Genomic DNA, 14,531 nt, shown 5'->3' on the forward strand with positions numbered 1-14,531 from the left:
AGCGTGGACACGTTTCTCGCGCATAGCCGACCCGCCTTCCACTTTTCTGACTGTTTTTCTCTACTGTTCCCTTTGATTTTACAAGTCTTGGGTTAGCTATGAGGAATGCGTTTAATGCCGTTTTCGGCCTCCTTTTTTAACCTGCAACTCGTTCCTCATGTCTGTTTTCTCGCCGTTCATCTAAGCAGCCTAGCATGAGACTGGATTGTAGCATTCCTGCATAGCCGGGCGTTGTCTGATGTGTTATATTGGTCTCTTGCATACATTCCCTTGCATTGGTTAATCTCGGGAGGTCCATTGTAAATAAGAATCAGAGAAGACCATTGTTTTCAAATTCTGTGCGATGACAAATTCTATATCTATCGTATATATATATATATATTCAACCTGTTCTCTTTAGAGAGCACTTTTTAAAAGAAGAAAGAAAAAAGAAGAAGAAGCAGCGTTATAAGTCACAGCTCAAAACGTCCTCAGCCACTTCCTCGCTTCCTTGGTCCCTTCATCATCCACGTCTCCGCCTTCCTGTATAAAACAAATATACTTCCTCCTCGCCAGACTTCTCTTCGCGACCTCGCAGTCGACCCGGATATCTTCCACCAACGCCTCTAGACTGACATAGTCGTACTCGGGCCGGATATATCCCAGAATGAGCAGGTTAAGAGGCGTGCCGTAGAAATCAGGGAAGTGGTGGAAGTGATGGCGTGTGTGCGGAGGTTTGCTGGCGCTGTTGTCACCTGGAGAGGAGGTGGGGTCTGGAGTAGGAGTGGACGAGAGAGGCGAGGCGGAAGGGGATGATTGAAGGGAGAGATGTGGTAAGATGTGGATTTCCTTGCCAGTGCGGTTAATTTTTGTATTTACGAAAGATATGCGACGATGTATCGAAAGGGGGTGGCAGGAGCCTTTTTGGAGGGAGAGCGAAATGTTTTCTACTACATACCACGGAGCGAACGGTGTTCTTGTAAAAGGGGTTGTATCCGATACTTAGCACGCACGGAAGGATTGTGGTTTCATTGCTGGGTCGGTCTTTTTGGATCTCGGCGTCGGTTGGTTGGAATCTGGAGGGATCCAAAGCCGCAACGCCGTAGTATACTCCTGATTCGAGACCGGGGTGTTCGGAAAGTCCGTCTGCTGGGATATTGGCCGTCGGGATGCCGAGCTGATGTGGGCGATCAGTGTCAGTCATTGGTTCTCGCGGTGGGAAAACAGGGGGGAGAGGGGGGAGAAAAGGAAGTATTGGCATAGGGACAAATGGACAGGATCCAAAAGCAATACATTAGATGGAATCTGAAGGGCTTATGGGGCTCTCAAGGTAGTCGCAGATTCTCATAGCTCTCAAGCCTCCCACACACAACGATTCACAAGACTATATGCTCATATGGCGCCACTAGGTCCTCTCAGCGCATTGGTATCGTTGATTGGGTCAAATCAGGCTGACAAAAGGGCTCGCTGGGGAGGATGGAACGTCGTTTCAAGCACGAAAGGTGAAGCACTTACCTCCTTACTTCCCCTTCCAAAGCCTTTTATGACGGGTCCAGAGAGCCGGATGGGATATGGGGACTCGGGGCCGCTGTCTGGCCCAGCAAGCGGATCCCGCGGGGTATCAGGTCGCATTGCGCGTCGGGGGTCAACGGGTTGCCGCCTCGATCCTCGTAGTCGCTCCAAAAAAGCACGGGTCGTTGTCGGATCGCCGCCAGCAGATCTTTCCCGTCAAGATGAACAAAGGGCACCCACAGCTACAGGCAGACAGGCGCGCAGGCAGACCGCAAGAAGGACACTGTCGGTGTCGTTCAGCCGAGCGCGAGATCGCGGAGATAAGATAAGGTTCCAGCCCCGCCGGTAAAGAGCGGGATTCTTGATAATTAACCGTGGTTTTGGGTCTGGACAGCCATCAAGCGGTTCTATGGTGTAGCGGTTAGCATAGCGGATTCTGATTTATCATTAGAGTCTTCCGTTGACCCCGGTTCGATTCCGGGTAGGACCTGAACAGCTGAACATTTTTTTTTCTTTTTTCTCATCACGCATAATTCTCTTCAACTCAGGACGCGACAACTGGTTTGGCGGCGAAGCTTCCGCTTTTTTGATTTATTTTATTTTTGAGTGTCTGACCGTTGCTCCATAGCTAACTGGAAAGTTGCGCCATTCATTTACTACATAATAATCAATTACCCATAACTACTCTAAGAGGTTCGCACAGTTACTCTAATAGGGCAATATGTGTGGTATGCCCTGGGCACACACCTGAGCACCCATCTCACCACAGGGGCAATCATGTTTGAAGAAGAGATGCAAACAATGTAGTTTAGTTGCTCCAGACTCCGTAGTTCTTCGACACACATCCCAGTCACCGCTGCCATGTGCCCAACTCCCCCGTTCCCTGCTCCGCCCAGTTTCTCGTCGCATCTCCACTCCCTCGCAGGGTACTCGCCATTCCTCGACCATCTATAAATACCGCCCAGCCCAGCCCAATCTTCCTTCTCTGCTCCTCTCCTCCCCTCTTCTCCCCAACCCCAAGCCCCATCCGTTCCATTTACAGAATAAGGCACATGTTCCCAGCCTTTTCGTACCTCCCGCGCGGTAAGAAGCACCAAGAAAGTCAGCAACCTATTTCTCTTCCGCTTGGGCCTTTCCCTCGCCCACCTTTGGCGGGAACTCGGTCTCGCCGATTTTCGTCTTCGGAGTACATGTGCACCATTGGTCCTTGGGGATGTGGTCCATCACTGAGGGGACGTGCTGGCCGCAGCCGCGCCAGGTTTTCTTCTCTAGAGATATGGGGAAAAAGGAGAGGAGTTAGTTCCGAAGCTGGTTTATCGAGAGACGTTGCTTGCGGCGGATGTGGACATACCGCAGACACTGCAGGTGGCTTGCATGCACATCTTGACGACTGTGGTTTTGCTGTTTCTCTTTGGTTCTTGACTAAACTGTAGGACGGTTGACAGGACGAATGGTTAGCCGGGGCATGCCCTTTTGGTTCCTTCAATCGAGGGGTTCGGTTTTTACCCACGGATTTGATTTGGGCTCGTGACTTGTAGATTGAACCGCTTATTAACTAACTACAGCTTGAATAGTTATACGAGGGGACTTGTGTAAGGATGGAAAAAATTACTTGTTGGATCTCCAAAGCTAGAATTATATATTAGAACGAACCAACGAACCATGAGGTCAATTCTTCAGCGAACATCGGCGTCCATCGGGGATCGCGGGCGGAACGGGCGGGGTCCACTAATCAACGCTGACTCTTCCCGCGCCGCTCCCGACGTACATATAGTACAAAAGCAATAGAAACCGAAAATTGTGATGCTGAACCGAAGCTACTCGTCGCGACCGGGGCAATGCAACCTGCAGTGGCTCTGGAATGCCGGAGACGCCTGCTGATAACCTCGAGCGAGGACCAGCGTGAGAACAATCATCCATGTTGGCTTCGGCCAGAACAACAATCAGATTACTGGCAAGAAGCAACACAGCTTTAACTACTCCATGATGAAGAAAAGATCCAGAGTACTCCGTAGTGAAAATGAACACTCAGTCATGCTTTGGCAGTTCACAACTTGATGAAGGGTCCGCTCCTGTGTTCACAAGCCCAAGGTCGTTATCTTTTCATGTATATATAGCTACGCAACTGAAATTCAGTATACATGCCGCATCAACAGCATTGCTGGTATATATATCCATAGAGGCGGAGACAATGCGCTGCAGGGTCACACGTTAAATCTCCGCGGCATGGTGTCGAAGCGAAAGAATCAGAAGAAGAATAAGACAGAAAAAGAAAACCCTATCCGAACTCCGCGGCCCACGATATAACCCGCATATCTTCTTTTTTTGTCTCCTTTCCCCTTTCCTTTTTTTTTGTAGGTCGCCCTATTACTCCCGTTCTTATAATAAGTTAAACCAATGTCCCATAATCCATAAAGGTGTATATGAAGTCGAATCCCTAGATTCCCAAAAAAAAGAAAAGAAAAGAAAGAAAAACTCCAAGCCCTACAGGGTCCCGATGGGAAATAGATCGAGCCATTAAATGCATGGCAGAAACTAATAAAAACATGTCAGCAAGTTTGTCCGAAAAAGACGATGAGAAGATACCATTTATTGGTAGCAATCGGACTTACATTCATAACAATCAACATGGGTATATCGAAGACATCTCTTTTCACAGTCCAACAGTAACTGCATTCCACTTTACCATCTTTGAACCCTAACTGGTTCATCCCTGCTTCGCCGGCGATTCCCCCTCTGCTCCACTTCCGCTGTCGTTGCAACGAGTGCTGCGACTGTCCATTGCTCGCGCCCATACCGTTTTCGGGCTTGACATCGCCGTTTCCGGCAGCGCCATGTTCGTTTTCCCCTCCAGCGCTGCTGGTGGTCCCGGAGAGCATGTCCATGTCCGCCTTGGTCTTGTATTTCAGCAGTTTGCACGTTGTCATCACGCTTCCTCGCGAATCGCCAAACGCAAGTTTCGCGAAATCTTCATAGAATTCCACCACGCTCTCATCGTCCAGCAACTCGGCCAGGAATACCGGCTGCGTTCGGCCGGTGGGGTTGATGTCCATTCCTGTGCGAGGCGTGAAACTTCCCCTGGAGGTGACTCCGGACATGGCCCCGGAGGACCCACCGGTATTGATGTTCAGGTTGGGCTCTTTGCCGAGAAGAACCTCCTTTTTCCATCCGGTGAGGATGCTAAATTCCTTGCCCACAGCGGCGATTTCGCCCGTTCGTCGACACACGATCGTCGGTGTGCCGCATGCGTTGATGAAATCCTCATATTCCCATAACGTGCGCTGGAAGCATTTCTCCATGAATATCAGATCGTCCCGGTTGAGTGTTTTCGTCGTGGCGATGAACGAAGGACGAATTGACGCCAAAGCTTTCGCTATCCGTAACGTGTTCTGAGGAGAAAAACGTCGTTGGATGAAAGCTGTAAGGGAATGGAAGCCCGTGGTATACGAGTAAGGCTCCTTGACACTGTCGTAAATGGCGGAAGGATTTCGTTGTCTCCGTTTTCCCACCTGCAGATGTTTGAGTTGTGGCGTTGAAACCACTGGCTGTCTCTGCGAGGGCACTGAGTTGATATTGGCACGGTTGGCATACGTTGGAGCGGTGTTATCGTCAAATGTTGTGGTGTTTGTGAGTAGCGGACTCTCTATCGAATTTGGACTCGCAAAATTTGCCGGTGCGCTCTCAATCGCAAAAGCGTGCGGCGTCTCTGACATATTGTTCATATTTTGGCCATATATGTTCCGCGTATTCACAGACGATGTCCAATCGCCTCCAATGGTAGGGTCGCCAAATAGAAAGGAAGGCTGCCCCGTAGGGCTTTCTCCGAAATTTGACCCGGCCGTGTATGTGCCGGAGCCGCTTCGGCCAACAGAACCATGTTGAGTCGCACCGTCGCTTGGCGGTGTCTCTCCAGCGCCGGTCGCCATGTGTCCAAGCATACCGAATTCCAAAGCACCGTAGTGGTTTCCAAAATTCATACTTGCAAGATCAAAATTAAATAGGGCTGGGTCGCTGGGGTCAAAGAATGCAGAGCCGAATCCATTTTGGGCCTGGCCTGAAGCATTACTGTTCGAAGCAGAAAGGGAAGAGGGTAGACCCTGGTTTCCAGATGCTGCTGGGTTGGCTGTCATGTTGAAGGTTGGCGAAACGGGAGACTGGGAAGGAAAGGTGTCGGGTCTGCCGGTGTCATGGAGTTGTGGCTGGTTTAACGTGGGATCTGGTTTATTCTGGTAGAAATTGTTGAAACTGCTTTGTTGTTGAGGGTAGAAATTGGTTTTGGAATTGGAGCCATTGCGGGTGAGAGGTATGGTGTTGCGAGCTGTGTTTGCCTGGGTGGTATATAAATGTCCTTGGAGATGAGGCATGAGGGCTTCATTTGGGGCATCGTGCAGATATTTCGCCTTTTTGCGCACACCGTCGTGACACGCATTTTGAATTCCGCGTTTAATACAACGCTGACACGGTCTCTCGTCACCTGTTGACTGGAGCTTAGTAATGGCTTATCAAAAAAAAAAAAAAAAGAGGCAAAGTGGAAAGGAATTATATGGACATTGTTATCGTCCGCAACGTGGTCAGGGTCGGGTGTTCATGGTTGAGTGCAACATTGATATCATGACGAGAATGCACCGCCAAAGTTGGAGGCGCGGTTTGTAGCAAAAAGAAACAAACACCAAATAAAACGGGAAGGAGAAGAAAAATAATAAGAAAAAGAAGTTAAAAAACCAGGAAAAGTAGAACACAAGCAATTCCAAAAGTACAGAGGCCACACATACCACACGTAAGGTGGGCCCGCTGACAGGCAAAACAGGCTCTCTTTGCCTTTTTCCTTCGAGGACGCAAGGGATCCTTCGCGTTTGCGGCCGACATGGGTTTCGTTTGGCCGTTTTGGGGTTTGGCACCGTTATTCTGACCCTGAGGCTGTGACTCGGGCCGGGTGCCCTGATCGGCCATAGTTGTATCCGCAGACTTGTTGTTATCCCCAGGGGTTGCAAGCGGTGTCGGAAGAACGGGCCCGTTTATGGCATTAGCCGTCATAATATATAGCTTTCCAGGAGGATGCCCTGTCGCGATGGGCGTAGCAGGACACCTACGTTTTCCTCCCGTGTCTTCTTTTGGATGCGAAAGCGCTAATAATTGCGGCAAAGCTCAAGAATAGCAATCCCCGCAGATAGAGTGAGGATGAGTGGCTGAACGGGATTCAGGCTAATACGGCTTGTGGAGAGTCAGCGCGTCTCCTTTGTTGCCGATCGATGCCCACGTTTGCGGGAGAAACTTCCCCCCGCCCTGCATGTAACCGTCTGCAGGTTATAATAGTCTCTTGTCCGGACGACCTGGGGACAGCACCGAACCAGGAATAAGCAACGAGGGGTCAGTGAGCGATTCCAGCTTGGCGGATTGGTGTCTACACGAGTGAGGAGTTCTTGGATGAAGCGAATTATCGGCGCAGAGGCCAAAATAAAAAGGAAAAGGGACGGTTCCGTCGAGTCGCACGACAGGCTGTAAATTGGAAATAGCGGTGACAATACACGGACAGCCCAGATCACGAGGGAGTGAGGGCGGAGAGGGTGAGATGTTGGAAAGAGGCGTATGTCGTGCGACGCAACTCGGTTTCTTGAGCAGGCCAGGTGCAGGCAGAAGGGGTCCGGTTGACGTGCAATAGTGCGGGAAAAGCGAGAAAAAGGAAAAAGAAAAAAGAAACGATGCTTCCCTCGTTCAGGCAGTTCGGAGAGCCAATGATGGGACAATCGAGCTGGTGGAGAATTCGAGGCACTGGGCGAGCGAAAGCTGTGGCGGCGGACGGTCTGGTAACGAATGGGAACGTGGGAAACGCAGGGAGAGCGACGTGCAGAGGCCGTCGACGAGTGGCAGGCAGGTATCCGATCACGCCAACGCGCTCATGGGTGCGCCTAGGAGGAGCGGGATATGGGAGATCGTCGCGGGGAGGGATGAAAGGGCTGAAAGGGCTGAAAAAAGTGTGCGGGTGACAGGAGCGCTCGGCTACCGAACTCACACGCGATCGAGGAACGGGGCGGGATGGCGTGCGATGCAAGGAGTAGAGGGAGTGTAGTTCAATGCAAGGAACGGGCTCCGTCTGGCGTGCAGAAGACGGCGAGGAAGAGGACTGGGTGACAAGGTGGTTCGGAGGATCGATGGGATGAAGAGTGAAAGTTTCTGGCGGAGTGGAGATGCGAGCGAGCAGTCAGTCAGTGTTTGGTAGCTTCGGGCCGGCTCTGACACAAGAACCGCGCGGGTCGAGAGGGTTTGTCGGGCTCGTCGCTGTTCCCGGGGGACTGAGGCCGTCCAGGAGCAGGCGAATTGAGGCGAAAGGGACGAGAGGTAAAAAAGAGGTTTTCAGTGATGATGGCGGCGGTTTGGCAATCGATGACGGCGGCGCTGCGGGGAAGACTTTTAAATATTCAACAGCAAAAAAAAATTAAAAAATAATTAAAAAAAATAAAAAAATAAAAAAAAATAAAGGGCTGGCGGGAATCCACAGCCAAATTCGAGATCAATAAATCTCTTTTTATTACACTTTATTGCTTTTACTGTTTATTGCGCTCGAATTGCCCCCGTCGTATGCTCCTCTTCGCCCTCGACGATGCCCTTCGACTTGCATATGAATGCCCATTGCGCCCTCTCACATGTCTTCAGTCCAGACACGGACGTCCTCTCCTCCAGAGCAGCCTGTGTCTGTCTGTCCGCTAGGCTCTAGTTCCCGAAGGCAGAAGCTCGTCGGGCTTGTCCGCCCCAGTCCACACCCGCCCTTCAGCTTCCACGGATGTTGGCCGTCTTCCCCAGATAGCACCCTGTCTCTTCCCGCCGCTGCCTCTCCACCCTTGTACCGAGAGTCACTGGGGGATGCGTCGATGGCGTGCAACTTCACCTGGAGCTCCCTCGACCCATTTCGTAACAGCAGCATCTTAGTTACATTAACGATTAATGAGGAAAAATTTTCGCCTCAGCCTTTTGCTGCTCCGGGCTGTGCGTCGAATGGGATCAAGCAGGTCCTGCAATGATCCTGCTGCTCCTTGCATTCCTCGCGCAGAATCCAATCGGCTCCCCCCTAATGCTGGATGGTCTAGAGCTTCGCAGGCATGTTATTCTACTGGATTGCTAGCCAGATCCGCTGCTGTCAAACCTCACTACATAGTATATATCCCTGCTACTCCTGTCCGAGTCCCTGAAACTGGTTGGAGCTGGCCAGAGCACGCTGTAAATACACACATAATTAAAAAGTATCTCTTCTCTTCTCTCCAGCTCAAGAGACGACCAGTCGCCAGTCGATTGCCGAACCGAGGTTCTGGGACGATCAGCCCAACAGACCATCAACTTCGCTCGATGTCCATTCACTCGTCTTCATCACCTCACTGACAGTCTCCTGCAAATGCGCAGTCTCCGTCTTCCCGTTCAAACCAGCATCGGTCAAGCCTGGGCGCAAATCTTTCCTCTTCCTCGTCCAATCCTTCCCCCCTTTCTTGACTCCATCCCCCCCCCCCTCATGGCACTAAATAAAAATCTCGCTAGTTAGCCGGGTAAATCGGTGACACATGAGCCCAGGACCCGAAGCTAAAAAAGAAGACGCCAGATTTAGCTCGTTTGTCAAATTGAAAAGCCCTCACCATCCCGAGTTTGCGTCAAGGCTTTGAACTAGCGACATTAGTTGGCCAACCTTGCGCGACACAAAATACACATGTAGTTGATCCAGGGCTTTTCACACATTCCTCCAAACGAATGAGAACAAGGTCTCTTTCTGCACTCTTATTTCCAAAACAACTCCATCTCTTTTGGCTGCCAGTTCAATCCATGTTGACAGTTCCTCCCTTCCGGCTACCCACGGTCGAGCCCAGGATCACCACACACTTTTGACGTGCATAAGCCTAGTTAAAAAGAAAATATTAGTCAAATCCCAAGCGGATCACAGCCACCAAGACCGGTCGCGGGGTCGCAAGTCTGTGTCGCTGAGGCCTGTGCGCTTCGAACGCGTACTCCGTACGGAGGAATTTCTCTATTTTTGTTTGCGAGGAGTCATGATCTGGATGTTTCGTCCTCGACTCCCCATCCATCCATCCGTTCCGCCTTTGCCCATACTTGCCCATTGGCTCAGCTCGCAAGGTACCTATTCTCATTGCCAAGGTAACAATGCACGCGACAGCCGTTGCACTGTCACCCTCACTGTCATTAAAGCTCAGAAGTGGTGCGATAAAGCTCCCCTGCTTGAAAGGTGACTCGTCAACTCAGCACAAGGCGTCAAGAAAAAGGAAAGAAACCCCTCAAAAACCGAATTTAAAAAAAAAAAAAGAAAAGAAAAGAAAAGAGAAAGGTCATTGGCTAATCTGAGCAAACGTGCAAGCCAAAACCTGACTCGCGGAGAGCTTCCTTTTTTTCCCCCCCCCTTTTCTCAAAAGAGAAAAGAAGTCGAAGAAGATTCCAAAAGCTCCGATTTGTTACATCGCGCAACTCCAACAACATGATTCGTCTTTAGAGTTGCCTGAAGCAATTCGTCTACTCCGTACATTTCCCCAAAAAATATGACATCCAGAGCTCATCCTTTAGTTTCTGACTGGTCGGATATTGGGCAGCTCTTCTTGTTCTCTTTTCTTTTTTTCTCTTCCCAGTAACTCACGCACCAATCCGGCACTGTAGATGTGGAGAGCATGCGGGGGAGAGATGCCGTTCTGATCCTGCCCGAATGCCACTTGCTTTTCCCCGAGGGCGAGGGAAAAGCTATGCCCAATCAAAAGTATTCCGTAGCTAGCTCTTTCAAGCAAGCACTCGTCGTAGGGCGAGGGAACACGGCCATTATTTGATTCTATGAACTGTGATAGGGAGAAATGATCTACATTAGTGAGTTCTCAATAGTAAGCCGGCAATTGAAAACATGCGGCGCGTTTCCAACCCCGTTCATTCACCGATATCCAGGCGCAGCGGCTCAGCGCTGCATTCGGCACATGGAGATTTTGTTTCGCTATGTATATGCACTGTGAAATTGGCACAGGCCTCTTTCGATCTGCACTCGAGAGCACAGGTATCAGGCCAATCCAAAATCTGGTAACTAAGATGGGGTATTAAGGTGCTAATTATCTATGTACTCGCTTTGAGGTCTTTTGTAGATCCAAACATTTGTTCTGCTCGAGTCAATTTCGTTCCGCGCCACTCAAAAAAGATATTCGGTCTGATATGAAACAGCGAACCAATATCGAAGGGGAGATTTGGTCCAAAGCTAAAATGCAATGGGCAAATAAGCTTAACCCCATTGCCGAACCCAAAATTGCCGGATTGTCAACCATCCTGGTTGATCTAGACCAAGAAAAGTGGTTTTTCGCCAGCCCGCTCTATCGGTCTTGCTCCCTCGGCGCCAGCCGCCCGCTTGGCTGATGCGTATCATCTTCACATGTCCTTAAAAAGCATGAGGCAGCTACAAACATATCAACGAGCGACACGGGGTAGTCAAGCCACGGGCTAGATCGGAAAATACAGCCATGAGCGCGGAACACGAGAGTGTCTTGGGGATGAACAGGCTGCCTGAAAATATTACGACGCGAAAAGCTCGCTCACTCGGCTTTTACAGTCGCAAATCGGCTCTTCTTTCTAATGCGTTTTCCGTAGCGAAAGAATATGTACCTGGAACAAAGATAAAATTAGAACATCTTCGCACAAACCCTCCCAAACTTTAAAAAAAAAAAAAAAAAAGGAAAGACAAAGGGAGTTCCAAACAAGGATCTGGTCCGCCCCGGATTGAAATGCGAGCCATCCCGCCCAGGATTCGTTATTCGGTTTGTCAGAACGTCGGTTTCACAATAGATGTGTAATCTTACTGGCATATATAAGGAGCCACCTCTAAGGGTTGGACGAACGCGTGGTAGCGACGTTTAGATTTTGACGGATAAATCCGGCGCTTGCAGAGTGAGGCCAGAGTTCCACTTTCGCAGCCGGAGCCAACAGGACGTGACGGAGAGAAGAATGGCAATACGGCCGCCCGTGGACCACGTGAAAAAAGCTTCCTCGCGCGGAGAGGCGATCCTCATGCGAAGGGTGTGGGGGCAAGAATTATGCCGGGAACAGCTCCATGGGACGTTTTTGAAGGGTGGGAAGAGGTTGTGCAAAGGAAGCCTATACTTACGGGAATGGAGCCATGACAAGGGTCAAGAATGCCAGGAGACTGGTTGCCCAGTTGTACCCGAGCTTGTGGTACACTGCATATGGAAGAAGAGCTCGTCAGCATGACAATCCAACTATGTTTCTGTGCAACGTCGTGTTGCTCAACTGCAGGCCAAAGCACATTCACGTGGAGGTGGGATACTCTCGACTTCAAACACTGCGGATGACTTGAGAACAAGAAAGAAGATTGCAGGCGTCATGTTTCATAAAGCGAGACGCCATTAGATGCCGCAGAGGACATCAAGCATCACGTGGAAGATCTTAAAGAGAATCTCTTCCGCCGGCTCGCACGGCAGGCCATCGACATAGCCATCCTCAATGGCTGGAAATCGGAAAGAGATCATTTGAACTTACTTTGAATTCCGAATAGAGGAAATGCACCCGCAAAGCTTGAGCGCAAAAAGCTATTGGCGGCTAAGGCGCTCGCAGCGTACAGGGGGTACGATTCCACAAGGAATGTGAAAATACCAGAGTAGACGAGGATTGTTCTACAGAAACAGGCTTGGTAAGTCATGTGTAATGCTGTTTTTCACGTCAAGGAGCAACTCATCCTCGCACGGATTGTCGGAAGAGTGAGAATGCAGACATACCCTATTCCGAAGATTAAGCTCCCTATTATCGGTGCAATCCAGTGAACATTTGGGAATATTGTCCAAGCAAAGATAAATAGTCCAATTGTAACCAATGGAGCTCCAGCAATCGCTGTCCGAACAGCATCAGTCACGAATTAGGACCAGACAAGCTATAAATGCACATACCAGGTGGTAATCTCCACTCCGGTTCGAACTCTTCCTTTCCCACAACTTGGGCTCTATTGCGAATGAGACGTGCATAATATCTCGACCATATCGGGTCACTTGCGGTTGCAATCGCCATTCCTATCATTAGTCCCAAGAAACTCAGCCCGATTTGCCAGAGCTCAAACCCGTAAATGGTCGAAAACACAAGCTGGAAAGCCCCGAAGAAGAGATACAATATTCCGAGCAGGATCGCAGAGAAAATACAGAGGTTTAGGCACATCGGCTCGAATATCAGTAGCAGCATGGGCCTGTATATGGAGCGGAGCACAGTATGGACCAAGGAACGGCCTAATTTCTCGATAGGTGCCTTCCATCTGTTGTCTCCGGTCTCCTTTCTGCGATTTATAGCTTTGCGTCGAAGCAGGACGGGATGGTAAGTCTCTGGGACAAGCAGGATGAGGGCAATTGCAATCGCTCCAGCCCATATGAGCAAGAGGTAAAAGACCCAGCGCCTAGGAGAAGGTCAGCGATTTCTGAAAGAGCTGCCGTCCAGAATAGACATTAGGTATCTACCATGTAGTATACTGGCAGATAAAGCCACCAATCCTAAGATGAAGGGTTAGCAGGGTGTTAATAGCTATTGCGCCTTTTTAAAAAACGTTCTTACAAAGGACCAATTTCCGGACCCATGAAAGGACTTGCTGTATATACCATCATCGGCGCTGCAAGCTGACGCCGATCAAATATATCGCCAACGGTTCCACCAGCCACACTTAAGAAGGCGCTTCCAGACAAGCCATTGAAAAACCTCGAGATGACCATCGTTGCAATGTTCTGTGCCACTGCGCATGGAACCAGCCAGACCACGAAGCAGGAAAAAGAGATAATGTAAATTATGCGTCTCCCAAAAAACTGCTAAAAGTCAGATGTATTCATGCGCACGAGACGGACGGGAAGGATAGATCGACATACCTCCGACAACGGAGCAAGGAAAAGAGGCCCAGTCCCTAATATAAAACATTATCGTCAGTCAAAGCTGGTGAAGTGATAGGAATGTAACAACACAGAACCCACCAAGGCCCAGGATAAAAGTGGACAACCCCAATGTAGCAACAAGCCGCGAAACACCAAATTCTTCGGTCAGTTGCGAGTATGTCATTGTATACATGGAAGAGGCACACGTCCTAAAGCACCGTAGTAAGTAATTGATTCCACGAACAAACGGCGAGGCCCCATGGAGGGAGTCCATACACGCAAAGCGAACCCATGGCCAGGATGATTACAATTAGCCACTTCCGCGCGTAGGTCATATTTCGCGGATTATCAGGGTCATTCGGGCCATCCCACCCAACCACGAAATCCACTGCTCGTTGCTGTTCCAACTTCTCTTCATCCTCGACATCCTGTAACCTGTCATTGTCAACATGGGGGTGTGTGTATCCGTCTCCTAACGATGTCGATCTTTCCAATGACCTAGAGGTGCTTTGGCGTACTAATGCCGAGATGCGACCAGTATCTTGCGACTGTCGGATGGGTCCATACCGTCTCTCCTTTTCGGTGCTGCTCAGGCTATTTGCATTGGTTGTACCGGAAGTATCAGCTTCTGTTCCCGACATATCGTTCTATGAACCTACAGCCGAATGGACTACGATCGGCTGGGCGAATTGAGCGTCGAAGGTAGGGATATCAGACCGGGCATAGGACTGAAATCCAGATCCATTGCCAGCACACAGGGCGATTGATGAATAAAGGATAAGGCAAGTTAACTAGCTTCTCAAGGTAAATAAGCTGAAGCTTTCCTCACGAGTGGGTCATAACGTCAACCAGCTCCGGCTCGCCATTTTAGTAATCGTTCATAGGCTGTGCACCCGGTTTTTCAGCGCTTCGGGTCCCGTTGACAATTCCGGCAAATGATTACTCCGTGTGCAGCTTACAGCTGATTAACGGACAGAATTGAGGCTGACTTTGGACTGGCCTTTCTGTGTCCATTTTTCGCATTGATTCGGCGCTGAAGACGGCACGTACTCCGTTGAGACGAAGAGTTAACAGCTATAATTAACACTCTCTTCAACGACATTGCCCGGTTTCCTTCGTGTTCGTCTAGCGAACCCTGACCATCTCCATGTCGAACTCTGTAAGGTC

General features: G+C 49.9%; 5 protein-coding genes and 1 non-coding gene across 6 annotated transcripts; 2 read left to right on the forward strand and 4 right to left on the reverse strand.

The window, feature by feature from the left end:
* Nucleotides 1-386: 386 nt before the first annotated feature.
* On the reverse strand, nt 387-1,738 carry FMN1 (riboflavin kinase). Its single transcript, XM_003066076.2, has 3 exons — nt 1,495-1,738; nt 938-1,156; nt 387-828 (listed from the first exon to the last, which is right to left on the reverse strand). Exons 1-3 carry the CDS (start codon nt 1,609-1,611, stop codon nt 460-462), a joined length of 705 nt encoding a protein of 234 aa, XP_003066122.1. The 5' UTR covers nt 1,612-1,738; the 3' UTR covers nt 387-459.
* A 156-nt stretch (nt 1,739-1,894) lies between these two features.
* Nucleotides 1,895-1,981, forward strand: D8B26_002141. Its single transcript has one exon. It is a non-coding gene; the product is annotated as a tRNA-Gln (tRNA).
* A 143-nt stretch (nt 1,982-2,124) lies between these two features.
* On the reverse strand, nt 2,125-3,132 carry D8B26_002142 (uncharacterized protein). Its single transcript, XM_066123735.1, has 4 exons — nt 3,002-3,132; nt 2,843-2,913; nt 2,638-2,759; nt 2,125-2,554 (listed from the first exon to the last, which is right to left on the reverse strand). Exons 3-4 carry the CDS (start codon nt 2,690-2,692, stop codon nt 2,178-2,180), a joined length of 432 nt encoding a protein of 143 aa, XP_065979810.1. The 5' UTR covers nt 2,693-2,759; nt 2,843-2,913; nt 3,002-3,132; the 3' UTR covers nt 2,125-2,177.
* Nucleotides 3,133-4,008: 876 nt separating this feature from the next.
* ERT1 (Transcriptional regulator of nonfermentable carbon utilization) lies at nt 4,009-6,525 on the reverse strand (the record flags this gene model as incomplete). Its single annotated transcript, XM_003066078.2, has 3 exons — nt 4,009-4,026; nt 4,104-5,965; nt 6,264-6,525. 3 exons carry the CDS (start codon nt 6,523-6,525, stop codon nt 4,009-4,011), a joined length of 2,142 nt encoding a protein of 713 aa, XP_003066124.1.
* Nucleotides 6,526-8,111: 1,586 nt separating this feature from the next.
* D8B26_002144 (uncharacterized protein) lies at nt 8,112-8,507 on the forward strand (the record flags this gene model as incomplete). The annotated part of the gene is made up of 1 exon (XM_066123736.1): nt 8,112-8,507. One exon carries the CDS (start codon nt 8,112-8,114, stop codon nt 8,505-8,507), a length of 396 nt encoding a protein of 131 aa, XP_065979811.1.
* Nucleotides 8,508-11,607: 3,100 nt separating this feature from the next.
* On the reverse strand, nt 11,608-14,116 carry D8B26_002145 (uncharacterized protein; the record flags this gene model as incomplete). Its single annotated transcript, XM_003066079.2, has 9 exons — nt 13,641-14,116; nt 13,464-13,573; nt 13,362-13,396; nt 13,057-13,301; nt 12,963-12,995; nt 12,408-12,901; nt 12,240-12,351; nt 12,004-12,137; nt 11,608-11,684 (listed from the first exon to the last, which is right to left on the reverse strand). Exons 1-9 carry the CDS (start codon nt 14,003-14,005, stop codon nt 11,608-11,610), a joined length of 1,605 nt encoding a protein of 534 aa, XP_003066125.1. The 5' UTR covers nt 14,006-14,116.
* Between the last annotated feature and the right edge of the window lie 415 nt (nt 14,117-14,531).

The sequence above is a fragment of the Coccidioides posadasii genome, chromosome 1 (genome assembly GCF_018416015.2).
Source record: "Coccidioides posadasii str. Silveira chromosome 1, complete sequence".
NCBI lineage: Eukaryota > Fungi > Ascomycota > Eurotiomycetes > Onygenales > Onygenaceae > Coccidioides > Coccidioides posadasii.